The following is a 22,442-nucleotide window of genomic DNA, read 5'->3' as shown; positions in this document are numbered from 1 at the left end:
GAAATGTAGAATTGGTATACTCACACTAGTTACAACAGAACTCTTCTTGCGATCAGGAATTTCTGCTTTGTTAGGGTTGTTAGCACTTCCCAACTTAGGGCTGGAAGGAGTAATTCCTCTTCCCCCAACAGCTGTGGTGCTAGACTTCCTTGATTGAACTTCCTCCTTTAAGTCACTATCTGCAGTGCTAGTTTGACTTCTCTTTGGATAGGATACCACTGGTGGAATAGAGGGTCCAGCTTTAAAAAACAAAAGTTAATTTTCTGATTATGTCCTTTTCAATCTGTAATTAATTATGTAATTTGTCTTGCTCAGAATTTATGAAATTCATTACGTACATCTAATGTATATCAATCACAAGGCTGCGGCATTTTGCTAATCTGCAGATTTTCTCAATTAAATATGTACATTCACTACAATTACACAGCTCTTACGATGGTGGAATCTTTAAATTTAAGAAAATGCTCTAGTCTACATATATACAATATGTTTTCTGCTGCAATAGCTTGGAAGAAAGAAAAGCCTTTATTTAACTTAGCATACAGAATAACAATCCAGTTTTCTCACCAAATTAAAGATAAATGATTCTGAGCACTCACCATGATCACTGTACCGTCGTTGTTTTTGATTGGCTGATATGCTTCTTTGGACCTTATGATGAGAAGGAGATTGTCCAGTACTATTATTGAGGTCACTGCTTGGCCTGATCTTAGCTAAGGAAAGGTTACTGCTGGAGCTTGAATCACTGACTTCCAACTAAGAGGGCAATGAAGCAAATTTAGTTGAGAAGCAATCAAAAATACCTTTAAAGTATTAATGAGACAAAAGTGAGTTTCAGATTAGTTCATTAAACTCTTGCTGCCATTAACAACCTACAACCTCCACAGGTGCAATAATGTCATATTTAGGAATGAAGAAACAGTTAAGGTTCACTAAGCCTCATTTACTATTTTAAAAGTTCTGCATGACTATGCTCACATGAAGGCAAGAATACAATCATGGTGGGAGGATTATCATCTATACATTATATATATTTATTTTAACAGGAGCTGTTAAATCAAACCTTATCCTCTCAGCAGATCTCAAAAAAACCCTTTATAAAAACAAAATAACCCCAGGAACATGCACAGCAGCAATTCCACAGAACAGGGTTAAAGTGCGTTAATTATGCCAGTGGCTGAAATTCAGTAAAGTGACTGAATTTCATCTCTACAGTGTTTGATTTCCCTGTGGTCAAGCCAGATTATAATGTTAATAGTTTCTGCTTACGATAAACATAAAAGCTAAAGCATGAAAGCAATGCCAGGGATAAACACTAACATGAAATTAAGTATTTGCAAGCATTGGAATCATTTATTTCAGAACTGGTTTTGAGCTAGCAACGGAAAATATAACATTTTATTCCAACCATTCTATTCAGAGTGCTCAGAAGTAATTTTGATTAAAGATTTGAACAAATATGGACTGTGAAAAACCTGAGACTTATCAAGCACACTGACTGCTAAATGGCATTTGATGAAGTTCCACACAAAAGACAACAAGTTAAACTGAAAGTTGAAGAGAATCAGGGCAAATATTAAAAGTAGGTAAGAAATTGGCAGGCCAATAGGAAATAACTAGTGCCTGTTAGAGGGATTATGTCAGGGTAAGGGAGGACAGAATGCCAAGTAAGGTGCCCTAAGGCTCAATGCAATCATCATTATGATTTTAATTTAATAAAAACCTGGATCCAGGAGTCCAATGTAAAATGGTCAAATTTACAGATGAAATCAAACCAGCAAGAGCAGTGAATTTAAGGAGAAAGTTCAAAGTTATAGAATGAGTTAGATAAAATACATAAATGGCACACACGTTGGAACATCAAATTGAATGTAGATATGTATGAAGTATTGAACACAGAAAAACAAGCCATGTATGTTCTCCATGAATATGTAAGTTGAATCAATTGGAGCAGCTATCAATAATGTCAATAGTATGTTAGGTTACATAGCCACAGAGGAAGATGCAAATCAGAAGTAATGTGATCAATGTGGATAAGGCCACACCAAATCTTGAGCACTGCAACCAGTTCTAGCTGCCAAGACACAAGGGTGATTTTCAAGTGTTATAGAGACAGCCCTGAGGCTGATCCCCATTGTCAAAGAGCTTCTCAAAGTTATGAGAGACTTGGACATTACAGCTTGGAACATGAACACCTGAGAAGTGATCTTATGGACAAGGAAGTTGTGGGAAAGGTAAAGCCAGAATATTAGTAAGACAAGGGGACACAATTTAAGCTAAGTGAGGGTAATATAGCACAATAACAACAATGGCATTTTACTATGTTTTGCATCATAGCCTACACCAGATTTCTTGAATCAAACTATCCCAACACTTAGAATCATAAAATCCTACATTTGGCCCATCGAGTCTGCACTGACCACAATCCCATTAACCCCATGCATTTACCCCAGTTTGTCCCCTGAAAATTGATCTAATAATTGTATTTTTCTGAAAACAGCGATCAGGTAGCAAAAATGCTAATTTCTCCTTTCCCTCTTATTTGTTCATGGGATATGACCATTGCTATCAAATCCATTTATTTACTGCCCATCCATAATTTTCCTTAGGGAAGTGATAGTGAGTCAGTACAGTAAACATGGGAAGACGACAACATGTCACAATCAGAAAAGTATACACCACAGGCTGGTTTAGCTTAATATTTGTTAAAGAAAAAGTGTTGGAGGCTATTGTTAATGAAGCTATAGTGAGGCACTTGGATAAGTTCAGGGTAATCAAAAGTTTTAAAGTTTATTTATTAGTCACAAGTAAGACTTACATTAACACTGCAATGAAGTTACTGTGAAATTCCCCTAGTTGCCATATTCCAGTGTCTGTTCGGGTCAATGCAACTAACCAGCAGACAGAGGGGAAACTGGAGTACCCAGAGGAAACCCATGCAGACACGGGGAGAATGTGCAAACTTCACACAGACAGTGACCCAAGCTGGGAATCGAACCCAGGTCCCTGGCGATGTGCTAACAACTGTGCCACCAGGTGAAAAGGAACTCATATGTAACCAACTTATTGGAATTCTCTGAGGAAGTAAAGTGTTATGGAGAAAGGGGAACCAGTGGTGCACTGCACTTAGATTTCCAAAGGGCATTTGATAAAATGTCACATCAAATAATTTTGCAGAAAATGGTGTAGGGGGTAACATATGGGCATGGACAGAAGATTGGCTAGCTAACAATAAGCAGAGAGTTGGCAAGAAGGGGTCTTTTTCAGGTTGGCAAGATGTTATGAGTGGTGTGCCACAGGGATCAGTGCTGGGATCTCAACTGTTTACATTTTATACAAATGACTTGGATGAAGGGACGGAGAGGATGGTTGACAAATTTACTGATGACACAAAGATAGCTAGGAAAATAAGTTGTCAAGAGAACATAAGGAGACTACTAAAATATATAGATAGGTTAAGTTAGTGGGTAAAGATCTGGCAAATGGAGAATAATATGGGAGAATATAAAATTGTCCATTTTGGCAGGAACAATAAAAGAGAAGCATTTCATTTAAATGGGGAGAGATTGCAGAGCTCTGAGATTCAGAGGGGTCAAGGTGCCCTAATCCATGAATCACAAAAGGAAAGAATGCATCTACAGCAAGTAATTAGGAAAGCTAACAGAATATTATCACTTATTGCAAGAGGATTTGAATACAAAAATAAGAAGGTTATGCTTCCGTTACACAGTGGATTGGTGATATCACACCTGGAATATTGTGTACAATATTGGTCACCTTACTTAAGGATGTAATTCTGTTGTAAGCAGTTCAGAGAAGGTTTATTAAACTAATACCTGGAATGGGCAGGTTGATATGAAAAAGGGATTAGACAAGCTAGGCTTGGATCCACTGGAGTTTAAAAGAGCAAGAGATGATTTTATTGAAATGTAAAAGATTCTGAGGGGTCTTGACAGAATGGATGGGGACAGGACGTTTCCTCTTGTAGGAGAATGACCTACACCTGCTCCTTGTTCATATTTTTGCAAATTCAATCCTCCTCACTCAGTTTCTAATCTTATTTATGCAAAAGTGAAAGGTAACTGAAGCTGCATTTTCAAAACAAAATGGAAATTAATTGGACAAATGGGTTTATTCTATCCGTGCAGCTCATGGATGACTGGCTCACCTGTCTGCTTTCTAGGCAGCATATGGAATATGGGAGAACTTTTAAGGTCATGTAAATAAAAAAAATTAGGGCAATCAATATTATTTTGGTCATTATCGATTGCAAAGATTGCTTGGCTCAGTGACAACATTCTTACATTTTAGTCTAAGATAGTTCTGGGTTCAAGTCCCACTCCAGAGTTTTGAGCACATAATCAAAGCTGATGCTTTCATGCAGTATTGCAGAATTGTTGGATTATCGTAGTTACTGCCTTTCAAATTAGACATTAAAGCAACTTACTGTAGCTCTCTCAGGTAGGAGTTAAAAAGATTCAATGATACTAATTAAGAGGAGAAGGTGTGAGTAAGTTGGTGTCCTAATAGTTGTGTGTTCCTCAGTGAAAAGCATAAAAAAGATTATCTGGTAATTGATCTCATTACTGTTTTTGAGGCATACCGGTCTGCGCGCTGGCAGTTACATTTCTTTACATTCCAACAGTAACCATTTTGAAAATACTACATTAGCCATTAAGTACTTTGGAAAGTTTTGGAGTTGTGAAAGAGGCTATATAAATACAAGCCTATTCTTCTTTCTTTATGCTTACCTCATTGGACTTTCGACCCAGTAACAAATATGTTGCAGTTATTTCGTCATATTTCATTTTGGCAAGGGATTCCTGGATTTCTTCTCGGGTATAACCCATCCCAACCATTATATCTGTAAAAGAGAGATCAGTAATTTTCAGACAGACCAGTCTTAACTGTTGGCGGATAAAGAATGTTATCTTCCAATATATTCTTTCAAATCTAACCTCATCCTTACACCACATTTCCTGGTAATCTTTTAAACTAACAAATATTAAACTTTCACACTTGCCTTCTTTTCTCAAACCATTGAGCTTGCATAGAAGAATAAAACTTTATTTAAAGGCAACCATGGTTTGGTATGGTGCCCAGCTGTCATTAGGACCAAGGCCTGAGGTAGGCTAAAAATACATCAGCTGGCTTTAAGGACCATACATATTGCTGCTTGATTTAGCACAAATTAACAGCTTTGTTGATTACAACCAAAAGATTAGCTGTTAATAGAAGTAGAAAATTCACACTTGCATAACTAAAATTATTTCTGGATGTTGAGTTTAAGAGGGGGAAAGTCTTATTTTACATCAATCCAATGCTCCACTTAACTTTGAAGTGCTTAAAGGCAACACCCGGGCTAGATGACTCATGTAGAGAAAAACTTAAAGCCACATTTGAGTGTTCTGTCTTTGTTCTGTAACATTAATTGATTGCGTGAAAACTAAAAGTTTTCTGCTTCTTTGTTTCGAAATCTATCACTTTTAATTATATAAATAATGAAAAAAAATCAAAATAGAGCTTCAAGTTTAAGTTGAAGTTGATTTATCAATGTCACAAATAAAGCTTACATTAACACTGCAATAAAGTTGCTGTGAAAATCCCCTCGTCGCCACACTCCAGCGCCTGTTTGGGTACACTGGGAAAATTTAGCATAGTAAAAAGTCTGACAACACCAGGTTTTAGTCCAACCGATTTATTTGATAGCAAATGCACAAGCTTTCGGGTTGGTCCCTTCGTCAGGTGAATGTTCACCTGACAAAGGGACCAACCTGAAAGCTTGTGCATTTACTATCAAATAAATCGGTTGGACTAAAACCTGGTGTTGTCAGACTTTTTGCTGTGTTTACCCCAGTCCAACGCCGGCACATCCACATCAAAATTTAGCATGCCAATGCACCTAGCCAGCACATCTTTTGGACTGTGGGAGGAAACTGGAGGAAACCTATGTAGACATGGGGAGAACATGCAGACTCTGCACAGACAGTGACCCAAGCCCGGAATTGAACCCAGGTCCCTGGTGCTGTGAGGCAGCAGTGCTAACCTCTGTGCCTCCCCTAGAATGGAATGGTAATGAGAGTTACAATTTAACATAAACTCAGAGGTATGAAAAGTGACTTGTATAATGAATAATCAAATTCTTCTTAAATGCAAACAGTTAAGAACAGGGAAGCTCAGGTATTCATTAAAACTATAGTACTGATTTATCTTGTTTTACATGTATATTACAAAAACATTTCAAATGTAAGTAAGTAGCTCTCTGTTCAGTTGATTGGATAAACTACAAAATATACTAACATTTATGTCAACATAAAAGGGAATCCAAAGGTCTTCTGTGGACACATGAACAGTATAATGCTAGTAAAAGTGGGGTCAAGTAGGGACCAAAGAGAACATTTATATTTGGAGGCAAGGGGTATGGCTGAAGTACGAAATAGGTATACTGCACCTATCTTTACTAAAAAAGAACATACTGCCCAAGTCTTAATAAAAAGGTAGTTGAGACACCGCATAGGTGAATGTTGATAAAGAGGAGCAATTAGAGGAAGCAACGGTTGTACTTAAAAGTTTATATGTTACAGAGCTGGATGAGATGCATCCAAGGATTTTGAGGGAAATCAGAATGGAAATTGCAAAAGGCATTGACCATTATCTTCCAATCCTCCTTAGATACAGAGATGGTGCCAGGGGACTGGCAAAATCTCAGATGCCATGCCCTTGTTTAAAGAAGGGGTGGTAGGATAACCCAGTAACTACAAGCATGTCAATTTAGAAGTGTGGTGGAAAAGCTTTTAGAAACGAAAATCAGGTTCAAAATTAAGTTACCACTGGTTTAATATGGAGGTAATGAGTAGGGCCACACAAGTCCTCATGAGGAAAACCCCCCTCTAACTTATGGGCTCGTGTATTTTTTGTATTTGAGTTGTGTTAGAGTTATAGAATCTCTGATTCACTTCTGTTATGGGATAGACAGACTATATATCTTGGAAAAATATATTGTATTGTATCATTGGGACCTGCTGGGGAATGGGGGGAACATCCTTTGGTGCATGACCAAGTGTGACACAAAAATCCTTGGCAATTTAACTGCCATTTTACCTGTGCTAATATCCTATATTTTTTTATAGCTGAGTAAGCAACTATAAGATTTGCTTTCCATTTGTTCTATAGCTCTTTCGCCTGTAACAGAAAGCTTGGTGCGTACTGCTGAGCCAATTGTGGCTGCATCCTGTAACTCCCCATTCTTCGATATATCCTTTCATTGCTCGTATGATGGGTGGCGCTGGATTCAACAAATAATCCGAACCAACTGTGTTGGTTTTTTTTTCTGCCTCTTCCTACATGTATTTATTTGAAAATGATCATGTCATCTTCGAGAGTTTGTTGTGTTAATTGTAAAAAATTAAAAATATATTTTTAAAAAGTTAAGTCGCTTGGATTAATGTGGATTCATTGATTTGTCCGGGATAAACCGAGTTGAACTAATTTTCTTGAGAAGATGTAACATCAGATTGATGAGAGATAATGCAGTTAATGTGGCATACATGGCCTTTAAAAAACATTTGACAAAATGCAATGTGTTAAGCTTATAAGCAAGTTAGAGCTTATTGAATAAAAGGGGCAGTAGCAGCACGAATACAGAGTGGCTGAATGATAGGAAAGAGAGTAGTGGGATCAGACCTTTTGCATTCCTTCAAAAGATTTGAGCATCGCTGGCTAGGTCAACATTAGTTGCCCATCCCCAACTGCCTGCAAGAAGGTGGTGGTGCAATGTTTTCTGCCGCTGCACTCCACGTGGTACATGTTAATTTCTGGACACCACACTACAGGAAGGATATGAAGATATTAGACAGGGTGCAGAAAAGATTCACAAGGATGAAGAACTTCAGTTATATTGGAGAAACTAGGACTGTTTTGCTTGAGGAAATGAAGATTAAGAGGAGATTTGATAGGAGGTATTCAAAATTATGAGTGGTCGGACAGAATAAACAGGGAGAAACTGTTCCTGTTGGCAGAAGGATTGAGAACCGGAGTATACGGATTTAAGGTGAATGTGAATAGAAGGAGAAAAAACAATTTTCACCTGGCGACTGGCTAGGATCTGGAACGTATCATGTGAAAGTTTGGTCGAGGTAGATTCAATTGAAGCCTTATAAAGGTAATCTACACAAGGCTATGGAGAAAAGGTGGGTTAGTGGATCTAACTGAGCTGGTAGGTCATGACACGTTGAATGGCTTTCTTCTGTACCGTAACCATTCAATGTTTCTATATAAGGAAATTAAAAATTGCAAACTCACAATATTTCAATTATAAAATAAGAGAAATGGATTGGAACATACCATGTTAAAGTATGAGGGGGCTTAGGGCTTTAGATGATAGTCGCAAAAAGGAATGAAATAAGTTGCAGTTTCACAATTCAAATGTATTACAATTAACAATGCTGTTTAATCTGCGGAGTCTACATTTTATGTTTTCTTTTTCAGTGCATAAAGCAGACAATATAAAAGTTATTTTTCCTGTCCAGTCCCAATTACTCCTCATCAGATGCTGCAAACATTGTTACAAGAATAAAATGCATTATCAGTTAAAAAGGACAAAATGCCATGAATGCTGGAAATCTAAAATTAAAACAGAAAATGATGGAAATATTCAGCATTAGACAGCATCTGTGGAAATATAAACAAAGCTCACTTTTCATGCCAATGACCTTTTATCAAAACTGGGAGAAATTACACATTTAAGTTTATTACCTAGTGCGGCGTCAGAGAAAAGTGGGAAAGAGTGAAGGCCAGAATAAAGGGAAAGACTGTGATAGGGTGGAAGGCAGAGTAATTTAAATGATAAGAGATGTGGCAAGACAAAAGGACGGAGTAAGAAGACATCAAGAGACAGAAGGTGATTGTACAAATTCTATAACAGGTAGCGACAATGGCACTACCAGCACTGACTGCCCAAAAATTATGACAGTAATGGTTATAATCCAAAATTATTGAAATTAATGTACAGTTTGGAAGTTCGAAAGAGTTTAACCTAAGGATAAAATCCTGTTCCCTGAACTTTGTTGTGCTTCATTGGAACAATGCAAAAAGCTAGCGACAGAGAGGTCATAATGGGAGGTAAATGAAGTTGGCAAGCAACTAGTTCAGAGATTACACTTCCAAGCTGTTCAGCAAAGACAAATGAAACAACAATTTACTTCCCTTCTCTCAACTTTTCACTGTATTCATTGCTGATTATGTGATCTCCTCTTCAAGCTGAGTTTGGGTGTTTGCTATGCTGAATGTCTCTGATTCAAGTGGGGAGCTCCTTGTTGAACTGTATGAAATTTGAAACCTTAACCCGGAATATTCCTCAGTGCCACAATAAAGCAAATAACAAACTCAGTGCAACGGTTGATTCATACTCACCTATTCTCTTGGAGTCTGTGATATCCAAATCTGGTTCTACAAAAGGTCGAAGCTCATCATCATCATGGCCTGCATTAATCCATCGATCCTTCATGATTTGCTAGCACCCAAAGAATAAAGGTTAAGTTCAATTTAATAAGGTTCAAAGAGATCTCAGTCATGCCACCTGTATGAAAAGTAAAAAATCTGACAACACCAGGTTTAAGTCCAACCGATTTATTTGATAGTAAACTCACTAGCTTTCGAGGGGTTTCCCTCTTCTTCAGGTGAATGGAAAGTTCTGGCTCCAGACAGAGCATATAAAGCGCAGACAGTTTACAGATTAGAATGCGAATCTTTATACCTAACCTGCTGTTCAAGTCCTAAAGTGGCCGACAATGTGAGTGGAAGGAGCACTGATCACAGGTTAAAGAGATGTGTATTGTCTCCAGACAGTACAGTAAGTGAGGTTTTGCAAACCCAGGCAAGTCACAGGGGTTACAGATAGTGTGACATGAACCCAAGATCCCTGTTGAGACCGTCCTCACGTGTGCAGAACTTGGCTATCAGTCTCTGCTCAGCGGCTCTGCGCTGTCGTGTGTCGTGAAGGCCACCTTGGAGAATGCTTACCCGAAGGTCAGAGGCTGAATGCCCGTGACCACTGAAGTGTTCACCAACAGGAAGGGAACAGTCTTGCCTGGTGATTGTCGAGCAATGTTCATTCATCCGTTATTGTAGCGTCTGCATGGTCTCCCCAATGTACCATGCTTCGGGACATCCTTTCTTGCAACCTATCAGGTAGACAATGTTGGCCGAGTTGCAAGAAAGGATGTCCCGAAGCATGGTACATTGGGGAGACCATGCAGACGCTACGACAACGGATGAATGAACATTGCTCTACAATCACCAGGCAAGACTGTTCTCTTCCTGTTGGCGAACACTTCAGTGGTCACGGGCATTTAGCCTCTGACCTTCGGGTATGCATTCTCCAAGGCGGCCTTCACGACACACGACAGCGCAGAGTCACTGAACAGAGACTGATAGCCAAGTTCCGCACACATGAGGACGGTCTCAACAGGGATCTTGGGTTCATGTCGCACTATCTGTAACCCCCGTGATTTGCAAAACCTCACTTACTGTACTGTCTGGAGACAATACACATCTCTTTAACCTGTGATCAGTGCTCCTTTCACTTACATTGTTGGCCACTTTAGGACTTGAACAGCAGGTTAGGTGTAAAGATTCGCATTCTAATCAATAATCTGTAAACTGTCTGTGCTTTATATGCTCTGTCTGAGGTCAGAACTCTCCATTCACCTGAAGAAGAGGGAAACCCCTCGAAAGCTAGTGAGTTTACTATCAAATAAATCAGTTGGACTTAAACCTGGTGTTGTCAGGCTTTTTACTGTGTTTACCCCAGTCCAACGCCGGCATATCCACATCATGACCTGTATGAAAAGACATGGAACTAAGGTTGACCCATTGTTATTGTTGCTTATCTGAAACTCACATAGCAATCATTTCTCCCCATTGTGCGTGAAGGAAATTATTCACTTGAAGTTTGGCTCCATATGCACAAGCTGCAGCATATTAGCAAGAGATATTTATTGTCTATGAACTCAGATATTGACTTTTAGCTGGCTGCTGGATCATGGAGGTGAATGGTATAAACCTGTCCTCATCTGAAATCCATCAGAGCATACTTTCCACAGGAGACAGTGGACAGTCATCAACAAGAACAGGGTTCCTCCATGTTGTTGGCCATTGAAACGCATTGTCTTATTCTCAGTGCCCCTCGGCCAAGATCAATTATGGATCATCACGGCCAAATTGCTGTATACTTATTTGCATAACCATCAGGTTGCTTCTCACCAAAATAAATTTCTGTGCCAGTAGCTGATGTTTCAAGCAGTAGTATGTATGCTGATATAATACTGGTCTCAGCTGTGTTACATTAGAACAAGCCATAGTTTTACACATTTTTATTCATTCATGGCATTTGGGCCTCGCTGGCTAGGCCAGCATTTACTGCTCACCTCTAACTGCCCTTGACATACCATGAAATTATTTCACAGTTACAGCTGTATTTGGCCCAACTGGTCTACTGTTCACACCTCACATGAGCTTTCTTCAATGCTAATTATCTTTTCCCATCCTGTCCCCTTGTCCCTCATGTATGCATTATGTTTCCTATTAATTATGTCAATGTTATATGTTTCAACCAATCCTCATGACAGTATGTTCCATATTCTCACCACTCTATGTAATTTCTCCAAAACCCTTTCATTGATTACTTAGCCCTTCGCTTTGGACTATTTTGTCTCCACTGGGAATAGATCCCTCTATTGGGTCTCCTTTCTTTCAGAGAAAGGAACCCCAGTCTGCTCAAACATTTTTGTTAGTTATAGCCTCTTAATTTTGCTAGCACCATCTTGCAATTCAAGCGTTTCAATATCTTTTGTTATGCTATAGAGACTAAAACTGTGTACAGTACACCTCAGCAATTTATTCACAAATATCCTTGTTCCGCTAACTCATTTAATTTCATATCTTCCAGTGGAATAGGTGACCTTATTTTTCCAAACAAAATGCATTCACCTACACACTGATATATTGAATTTAAATTGCAAATTATCCATCCACATTGCTACTCTATTTACTTATTATACTTTGATCAGTCTTCTATACTCTAGCCCCAAATCGACATAATTGCAAATATTGACATAACTGCCGATATTTTGCTGCTGTTTATGCCGGCTGGAACTTACGGTGCCGCCAACAGCATACCCTCACCTCAGGTTTTCCGGCGGTGAGCGGTGTGTTCAAGGGAAACCCCCATTGACGATAGCAGGACCATAAGACATGCCACTAGTATAACAAGCCACAGGGGGGGAAAGATTCTGCCACTGGTATAACATGCCACAGAGAGGGAGGAAAATCCTGCCCCACATCTCCAATGTCCAAATTATTCATGAAGTAGTGAACAATAGTGGATACATATGGATTCATGTGGACACTCTTACCCACTTTCCACAAGTTTGAGAAACTCTCCTAACTTTTAGCATTTTCTATGATGTAGCCATCTTTCAATCTAATCTCCACTTGTCCCACACTCTATTTCCTGACTGCCTCGTCCCTGACTTTACATGCCTGGATGTTATGAATCCCACATAGTACCATTATGAAAACCTTTTGAAATCCATGTCTGCCACATTCAGTACATTACTCTTACCTATAAACTTCCTGCTAAGAAATCCAGTCTTCTTAAAAATTAAATCAGTGGTATCTCATCATTAAGCAAGAATTCTAATCTCTTTCTACTAATGCATTAAGCTGATTATTCTATTTTCCTTTGGATTATCTTTACTTTCTTTTTGAAGACACTCTCTTTCTGATGATTTCCTTCCCAGTGGTTAATATATCTGTCAATGCTTCTAGTTAATCCTCCTTTGTTTACTTCCACGTATCCATGAACAGAATCCATCTGAACCTGGGTATTTGTCCTCCTTATGTTTGGCTAGTTTATCTACTATTGCTTTTCTTTCTAACTTAACAGTGATAATAGCCCTCTTGACTTGATTTGATTTGTCACGTGTAATAGTATACGGTGAAAAGTATTGTTTCTTGTGCTAGACGGAGAAAGCACATCATACATAGAGAAGGAAAGGAGAGGATGCAGAATGTAGTGTTACACTTATAGCTAGAGCCTAAAAAAAGATAAATTCATATAAGGCAGGTCCATTCAAAAGTCTAATGGCAGCTTACGAAGAAGCTGTTCAAGTCCTCAGAATTTTGTATCTTTTTCCTGACAGAAGGAGGTAGAAGAGAGTACGTTCTGAGTGCACACAATCCTTGATTATGCTGGCTGCTTTTCCAAGGCAGCAGAAAGTGTAAACAGAGTCAGTGTCAATGGATGGGAGGCTGGTTTGTGAGATGTACTGAGCTTTGTTCATGACCCTTTATACTTTTGTGCGGTCTTGAATACAGCAGAAGCCATACCGCGCTGTGATACAACCAGAAAGAATGCTTTTTATGGCGCATCTGTAAAAGATGGAGAGAGTTATAGCGGTCATGCCAAATTTCCTTAGCCTCCTGAGAAAAGAGAGGCATTGGTAGGCTTTCTTAACTATAGCATCAGCGTGGAGGGACCAGGACAAGTTGTTGGCAATCTGGACACCTAGAAACTTGAAACTATCGATCACTTCCATTTCATCCCCATTGATGTAGACAACGGCATGTCTTCCACTATGCTTCCTGAAGTCAATGACTATCTCCTTCGTTTTGTTGACATTGAAGGAGAGATTATTATTGTTGCACCAGCTCACCAGATTCTCTACCTCTTTCCTGTACTCCATCTCATCATTGTCTGAGATCCGACCTTTCTTCAATTGTCAAAACTGAGGCAAAGTCTCTATTCAGTATTCTTGGATTTCAACATCAGCTCTTGAGAGTTTATTTTGCTCATCCCTTAGTGATAATATCCTTACTTCAATTCTTCTCTTAGTATTTAGGTCTCTAGAATACTTTACTTTTGTTGTTTCCAATTAATACGCCTGCTTCACATCCCTTCTTCCTGCCCTAAGATTTCTCAATGCATTACAGCTTGCAACATTTAACTGCCAATCAAGCACTGCTAAAGGCCATGTTTCCAATATCATGATTACATCCGTTTCCTCACTTTTAATTACTACTTTCGATTCTGTCTCTTCGCTTTTGTTGCTCTGTACATTGCTACAGGAGCAAATTATTTTGCTCTTTTCTACTGTTCCTGTTTTATCTCATCAGGAAGCTTACTATTACTTCCCAAAGCCTTTTCTGTTCCATGCATTTTTGTGTGATATTTATCTCTTTCTGTATTATGACTTTTGTTTTCATCCTTTTGTTTCTGTACCTCCAAATTATTTTCACTCGAGTCCTTAAAAGGAAATGGCAAAGTTAGAAGAGAGGCAATATGATTTGACTGAATTAACTTTTGTTTTGTGGCCAGTAATCTTCGATGATTGCAGAAGTTTTGAGCCAGAATTTCACAATTTATATTATTAAAAGTAGCATATAATAAGCTGGTATTTACGTATATTTGCTTTAGTGTTACAAATTTGTTTCTAAAATTTCCTAAGCAGCAACCTTGGGTGTGTTGCCATGTAAAGATACAATGTGCAGTCTCGGTACTTATCACAGCAGAAAGAGGAAAAAGGGACAAATTATTTTAACATTGGTTCTGTAGTTTTATCGATAAATGTCAAAGAAGGTCAAAAGGAAAATGAGAAAGGAAAAGAGAGCAATTCCAATTTACTGAAATGATCAAACGACAATAAAGGTTATGAGATTAACACATAAGGTTTTCACTTTACATTTCACATGTAGAAGGATGGACAATACAAGATCTAAAGTAAAGTGTAAAATTCCAAAGCATATTAAAAAAGGTTTTCTTCGGCACAGCCTATACTTAGCTGCCTTTTCTGACAAAGCCAACTAAGTATCTTTTTAAATGGAAAGCAAATTTTAGTCTTCATTGAAAGTATTGATCAGAAATGCTGTAAGACTGAAGATCTTTGCTTTGTCAGTGGAAATGTTCATCACTTCAATTCTATCTGATTGCATTTTTGGCAGGATTACAGCTTTCAACTTAACAAATAGGGTGGTAGTGATGTATTTTAAATCATCTATGCTTGGTCAACAAATTCCCATCCACTAGGTTGTTAAAAAATGCACTATCTATAATAACTTGGCGCCCCATCTTCCAACCCAAAATAAACAGCTCATTGTGTTAGACATAGAAGAATTACTAAAGTATTTCAAGTGCTGACTCCTTACTTGGCTATTGTATTGGCATTATTCACTGCCAGTACCACATCTGAATGACCATTACCAGTGAGATTTGATAATGACTGTTGGGAGGCTATGTGACTAGAGGTGCATTATTGCCAAATCTGATCCCTTTTTATCTAGTGTCCAAATTAATATACTTGCAGTAAAATGTGGAGGGAGTTGCTGGATAGTGTTTAGGAGCAGAAATTCTGGCTATCAAATGGTCCATTTATCTAAGACTAGATAGTGAGAATCAGCAGGTTACAATAATAATACTGAAGCCTCATGTAACATTATACCATTACTCAAGTGGTGATCAACTAATATACCACAAACTGAGGCTCAAACCTTGAGCTTCCCTAATCTATATGACTCAGTTACTCATTGGATAACCTTTCTAAATCACTTCCAAGTTGAACCAAGTTACGCCTGAATTTTGCAGTTAGTGGCAAAGCAACAGCACACATTATAACCTCAAAAGGAAATTGCCCACAAAATCTAGAGATCTCAGTGGCATGGACTTCATCTTTCCTGATGTCAGTTTGAATTTGAGGTCAAGTCAAGGGGATCTCCTGGCATCCAGCACCAGTGATGTTATCAACAGGATAAGCAGCTATTCACACTGAAGCATTTTCATACACAGCAAACCAGGAAGTAAAATGGCACGGTGGCACAAGGGTGGCATGGTATCACAATGCTTAGCACTGCTGCCTCACAGCACCAGGGATCCAGGTTAAATTCGGCCTCGGGTCACTGTTAGTGTGGGTTTCCTTGGGGTGCTCCGGTTTCCTCCACACTTCCAAATATGTGTGGGTTAGGTGGATTGGCCATGCTAAATTGCCCCTTAGTGTCTGGGGATTAGCAGGGTAAATATGTGGGGTTATGGTTATAGGGCCTGGGTGGGATTGTGTTGGTGCAGATTTGATAGACTGAATGGCCTCATCTTGTACTGTCGGGATTCTATGAAAACCACCGAATCCTTCCACTTTTCGTTTTTTAAAATTTGCAAATAGTGAAATAAACACTTGGGGTGTACACATATGAATAAGATTGAAGCTAAAATGCCATAAATTAGAGAGATATTTAACATTCTGTAAATATAAAATTAGATTTTTCAGAGCCAGAAATACTTTTCAGTAGTAGTTATAAACTTATTATGCTGTTAGAAATCCAATTACATTTTATTCAACAAAGCACAACCTTTTCAAGCCTTTTAACAGTGAGACTGGTTTACTAGCTATTTGAATACAGTCTGTGGGTACTTCAACAGTGCGCCCCATGAAAAAGTGTGGATTTACTGATAACAGCTTCTGAATTTCCATGTTGACCAAAAAACACCAAAAAGATGAAAAAGTAAAAGCCTCAAGTTCAAAGGTAAACAATCTGATTAGAGTGAAATTTTGTGAACAAATTCAGTTGTAATACAACCATGAAAAATGTGTTGTAAGTATTGAAGATATAAGCAGGACAAAAAATATTAAAATGGAAGCTACAACTAAGTGTATAGCAAATAAATGATTAAGTTTGGAACAAGTGAACTTATTAGTAACTCTGAGGTTGCTGCTGATCAAATTTGGACTGTGTTCCTTGCACCTGGAAATATCAAAGTCTAATATTACTGAGATCAAATTGAATTTATGAGAACTCAACACAAATTAATTTATCTGCACTCTCAAAATTGAACATTTATTTTCCTGCAAAGCATGATGTTGTCACATCAATGGGGAATTAACCTTCTAAACATTATTTATTATTGCTGCATGGCATATAACTATTTGAATTTATTGTGCCAAAATCTATGATCATTAGAAAATAAGCAATGCTCCACTGAGAAAAAAAATCTCTGGCAATAAAAATGTGCATAGAAGCTTTGTAGAAATCAGTTTCTTTTTTAAGTTAAAATGCTGAAAATCTACTAAAGTTCAGTCTTACCATAATTGCAGGGCTACTTTTACAGTGCAGTGGGTTTGCTGACTAACAGCATTTAATATCCATTCTTTTCCTTCTCTGGTGCCTACCCTCACTCTAATCTCTTCCGCCTGAAATACTTTAAATCTTGCATTCTACTTTTAGGTTTGTGTCAGTATCCATCCTGCTAGTTTTAAGTACATCAATGTGAAAGTGAAGATTTTTTTTTAAAAAAGTGGGTGGCTACACTGTTGCCAACTAAATGCATCCTTTCCCTATGCAAATATTGATATAATGTAGCAAGATGTGTGTAATAGCAAAACATGTTTGTCTATTTGGCTACACTTATATTTTTAAAACATTTATAGCTGTGCAAAAGATAAACAAGTGACAAGGCCATGTTTTCAGTAAGTACTATTTTTAAGGACAGTTCCAACAACATAAATCCACCATAATCTGCGTATTTGAGAAAAGGCTGGCCATTTACCAATACATGTCTGAATAGTGGTGTGACAAAATTTTACTATTCCAATGGAACAGGAGCAATGCAATCAGGGTTTCTTACCTCTAGTGTGCCTCTTTTAGAAGGATTGAGCACTAAAAAGCGTTTAAGGAGATTTTCACAGTCCGTAGACATGTAAAAAGGAATTCGGTATTTCCCTCGGAGTACCCTTTCCCTTAGTTCCTTTAATACAAAATTCAATATAATTAAATCATACTGGACATTATTAAATTCAAAAAGTTGTTATTAAAGACTTAAAATGCCTCTGAAGTATAATTTATGCAATGATTTATTGCTTAGATTTATAATTTTTCTTTGGAGGCACAATGACCACCTCAATAGAGTCTAGGGATCAAATGTTGCATCTTTCAAGGCTATGAGTTCAGTAGAATATCTCACCATCAGTGACCTTCAGCAATATAGAGTTTAAAGAAAAAGTTAACTAGACAAACAAACATACATATATGAATTACCCATTTACATGTGTATTATTATTTTACTTAAAAATAATTCAATGCAACCAAGTTTGACACTAGAATCCATGTAATCAAACTTGTTAGAAACAAAAAATAAGGTTGTTTTCCTTGGTTTAAGGACATCTTTCACCTTTTTGCATGTATTCAAAGACTGTGCTCAGGAAGGGAATGACCATTTAAAATGGTCACTAATGAATTGAGGGTGGTTTAGGATAATTTTTTAAAACATAAGGCAGGGAATGTCTTGCTACTGAATGCTGTTGCGATTCTGACTACTGCATTGTTTAAGGGAACAATAAGCAAACAGCCCCGTTTCTCTTGTTACAGATGCTGCCTGACATGCAGACTATTTCCAACACTTAGTTTTAAGCAATGTATCGGTAAACACAGAAAAATTCCTCTCTGCAAAAAAGATGCTAAACAAGCTTGTGGTAAACAAAGACTTATAGTGTTAACTGCAAAATGTGTAATATTTGTTACTATTTAAAACAAAATTTATGTGAAAAGTCACTGAATGTAATAATATGATTGAGTTATTTATGCATGTTTCAGTCAATTTATTATGATGAATTTTGTCTTGCTAATGAATAGAGGACAAATACAAGGGGCTACAACATGAAGTGCTAACTGCTGATGTAACTAAGTGATTCCAAATGCTTTTGTTTCATAGTGACGAATTCAAACGCATTACACAAAGTTAGGCAGTAAATTAAAGTTGAAAAAATCATTACGAGGTCACTTATTTCATGAAGTTAGAGCTTTTAACTAAAGAAAACCTGTGAGTTACCTTCAAGTTCTGTCCATCAAATGGCAATGAACCACTGACTAATGTGTAAAGTATGACACCTAAACTCCAAACATCTACTTCAGGCCCATCGTATTTCTTCCCTTGGAAGAGTTCTGGAGCAGCATATGGAGGACTTCCACAGAACGTGTCCAGTTTATTGCCAACTGTAAACTCATTGCTGAAGCCAAAATCTGCTATTTTAATATTCATATCTGCATCTAGCAGTAGATTTTCAGCCTACATTTGAAAAAGATACAGCAAAAATTAATCCATAAATGAAAAACATGTATACAAAAGTATATAAGTACATACACAAGTTTTCACTATCTGTCATCTAATCCAATACAGGTTTAATTATAAGAGCTCTTTTTGATAGCACCCAAGGGTTAAATAAAAATATATAACCCGTTGAACTGAAATGTTAACCTGAAGAAGCTACAAAAGAATAGGGGGATTCTCCCACCAATTCCCAGTGAGTAACCAGATGACCCAGAGAAATGGGCATCAAACAAAAAACTGGTTTGGTGCCCCTGGCAGCCCCGGTCGGGTTCCCAGATAAATATTCAAATTAACCACTTTAAATATAATTGGCGGGCCTGAAGCCCAATTCAAATACCTTCTGCTATTAATCCACCTCCTCAACAGGATCTGCAATGGGTGGGCTTTGGTACAAGTTCTCACAAGAAAGGACCTGACATATTGGACCCCGAGAGTTGAGGAAGGATCACCAAGCTCTCAGCAATGAGAGGCACCTTCCCCTCTGCATCACGCAGGCATGAGGTTTATCCGACCTGACCCTTCCCCCCACCCCACAGGCTCCCGTCCCCCCTCAGACTTCCCCCACACAGCCCCATTTCTGTCCCAAAGACCCCCCACGGTTCCCTTATCACACAGCTCCTCTACCCTTCCAGACCCCTCACTCAGATGCCTTCCTCCTCAGACGCCCAACTCAACCCACCCTTGCCAAGGCAGGCAGCTTGAAGGGAGCCTGAGTGAGAGGTCTCTGGGGATGAAGGGGGCCTGAATGGGGGAAGGGGGGAGTGTGTGTGTCTGAGAGGGGGAGGCTTGAGTCACCCTCATGCCTGGGGGCGTGGAGAGGGTGATGTCCCTCTTTGGTGAGTGATTGTCACCAAGCGCAGAAATCAGGGCCCCTTTAAAAATGGCAACCCGGTCTCAGAACAGTGTGGCTGGCTAATGGGTTGCTCAAAATGATCTTATTTGCATCTTTCAGGTGGGTGAATTCCACCTGACAGGCACTGCTAATGTCAGTGAGAAACATTCCTGTTTTTCTGCCAGCATAAGCGCTTTGTCCCAATTCAGGAAAACCACGGCTAATATCTTTCCTTAGCCTATTTAAACAGAACAGTATCAGAGGTGAGAAATTTTAGCTTAAGATAATTTCACAGATAATACTGATAAAGGATTAAAGAAAAGAGGAAGCTAGAGAATGTCTCCATCCTGAGACAAAGCTTCCCCTCCTGTCACTGGAAATGCAACCTCAGAAATCACTGTCAAATCTCCTGGATAAAAAATATGGGTAACATCTGATTGATCAGGCTTTTTCTGTGTGCTATTGATTGAACTGAACACTGCATCGTTCTTAATCTTCAACATTGCTTATAGCAGCAGAATGAAATTCAAAAACCACAGCTGAAGGCAAGATCAAATCTCTGTTTGATTTAATATCAGCTGGTTTGAAATGTAACAGTTAAATGAATTAAATAGAGGCAAGACACAGTGGAACTTCATAAAAATTAGATAATGGTGATAGATGATTCAGGCTTCTGGGCAGAATCTATTCCTTATGGGAAGAAAGATCTCTTTGGGATCAAGGTAACTCCAATATTTCACATGTGGCAGAGATGCTCAAAAATGAACCAACCATTTGTGGCAGACTTAATAATTTGATACCCAAAGCAGGCAGGTTTGCAGTATTTGAGCTGGTGATTGATAATCTACTGTGGATCATTAATGGAACTTCAAGTAGTAAATCTATCACATAGGAATTAGGAGCAGAAGTGAGCAAATTTAGCCCTTTGAGCTTGCTCTGCCATTCAATCAGATCATGCCCAATTTCTCCCTGATCTCAAATCCACCTCCCCACCTGTTCCCAATATCCCTCTTTCCTTTTAAAATTAGAAATATGTTTATCTCCCTCTTGAAATCATTAAACAAATTAGACATAGGGCTGACTTTTCCTCTCAGTTCCAGGCAACCTTGCAAGCCAAACTTGGCTTACGGTTTTAGGTGACAAGCAGAGGAAAGCAGCTCTGATAAATGGGTTGGTAAGAGGTCAGTAGCATATCCTGGACTTCAAAAGACAGTTCTGCTAGCCTGCACGTGATTTCTCTGGACCAGGGCAGAGGGGTCGGTCCAACTGGAGAGAAAGAATGTAGAAATGCTGCAGGTGGGTGTACATTTCTCAGTAGCTTCATTCAGAGCTTGAAGATTGTTTATATTATTAGAAAGGATACAGTAGTGCAGAAGAAGGAAAAGGCTTAAAGTTTAATAAACTTTTTCCAGAATTTTATTCACAGGAAATATAAATTCAATGTCACCTTCAAATACGAATTAGAAAGAGGAAAAAAAGATATCAATCTAAGTTTCATTTTACACCATAAAATACAAAAACCCAATAGCATTTTAGCTAGTGTTTTACAATCAGCTGACCACTTTGCATTTGATTGAAGTAGGACTTACCTTAAGATCTCGGTGTACAATTTGCTTTTGATGACAGTACTGCACTGCAGACACTATCTGTTACAAATTAAAACGCCAACTGGTTAGTGATACCAGGTGTTGTAACTCTGCAAGATCCTTTCACCAATTTATTTAACAGAAAGCTTCACATTACATGCAAGCTTATGATTGTTTTCTATGTCAACCCCAAAGGACAGAATTTTACCGGCTCCCAGGTGGCAGAAACAGAGGTAGGGATGACCAGAAAAATTGCAGTAAGATCCATCTGAACCGTTCCCTGAAGCAGTCCCACTGCTGGAAAGATTCTCAGCAGTAAGCTGTGAGTGGAATGATACCTTCCAATGAGGAAAATGCTGATTTAAATAATTAAAGGCCCAGCATTTTGCTGGAGTCACTGATGCTCCTTGGCTTAAAAAGGGGGCCAAGGAATAGGGGAGGCCATCATTATGGCCCAATGGGCCATCAGGATGGGTTGTCTTTCCATCCAGCAGAATCTACTGTTTATGGCTCCTTAAATTTTATTTTTTTTTTACATACCTTTTGGAGGGTGCCGCTATTTTGAAATGGTCCTGGTGTTTCTGACCTACTGTAGTAGCACCACCTCTCCTAGTGACATTCCTGAGACTTGAGCTCCTGCCTCTCTGATTGAGCAGAAGTCTCGGGAATGTCTGCTACCTGGAATTTGAAGGCAGGCCTGGAGGCTGCCATTTAGGGGGCTATCTGTGGTAAAATTGATGACCTGATCTCGCTGCTAGCGAATACGGATTCAGGACCCGTTTTCCAACCTGACTTTGGGATCTCAAACCTGTGGTAAAACTTTGACTAAAAATTTTAAAAAAACGTTCAGTTACTTCTGCCTGTCACACTCTTC

General features: G+C 38.6%; 1 protein-coding gene across 14 annotated transcripts in view; it reads right to left on the bottom strand.

Annotated features, from left to right (window-relative positions):
- mark3a (MAP/microtubule affinity-regulating kinase 3a) overlaps positions 1–22,442 on the bottom strand; it is a 163,862-nt gene that overhangs the window by 22,283 nt on the left and 119,137 nt on the right. For 13 of the 14 annotated variants that reach the window (XM_080202559.1, XM_080202562.1, XM_080202560.1 and 10 more), the window contains exons 7-13: positions 21,572–21,628; positions 18,872–19,108; positions 17,672–17,791; positions 9,412–9,511; positions 4,752–4,864; positions 600–756; positions 25–239 (exon numbers count right to left, since the gene is read on the bottom strand). In XM_080202559.1, coding sequence (XP_080058685.1) covers positions 25–239; positions 600–756; positions 4,752–4,864; positions 9,412–9,511; positions 17,672–17,791; positions 18,872–19,108; positions 21,572–21,628 — 999 coding nt within the window. The remainder of the gene's footprint in view (positions 1–24; positions 240–599; positions 757–4,751; positions 4,865–9,411; positions 9,512–17,671; positions 17,792–18,871; positions 19,109–21,571; positions 21,629–22,442) is intronic. The other variant, XM_080202564.1, reaches the window with a different exon arrangement.

Source organism: Carcharhinus amblyrhynchos, chromosome 14 (genome assembly GCF_965287045.1).
Source record: "Carcharhinus amblyrhynchos chromosome 14, sCarAmb.v2.hapA, whole genome shotgun sequence".
In the NCBI taxonomy this organism is placed as follows: domain Eukaryota; kingdom Metazoa; phylum Chordata; class Chondrichthyes; order Carcharhiniformes; family Carcharhinidae; genus Carcharhinus; species Carcharhinus amblyrhynchos.
This window is presented reverse-complemented; position numbering and strand designations above follow the sequence as displayed.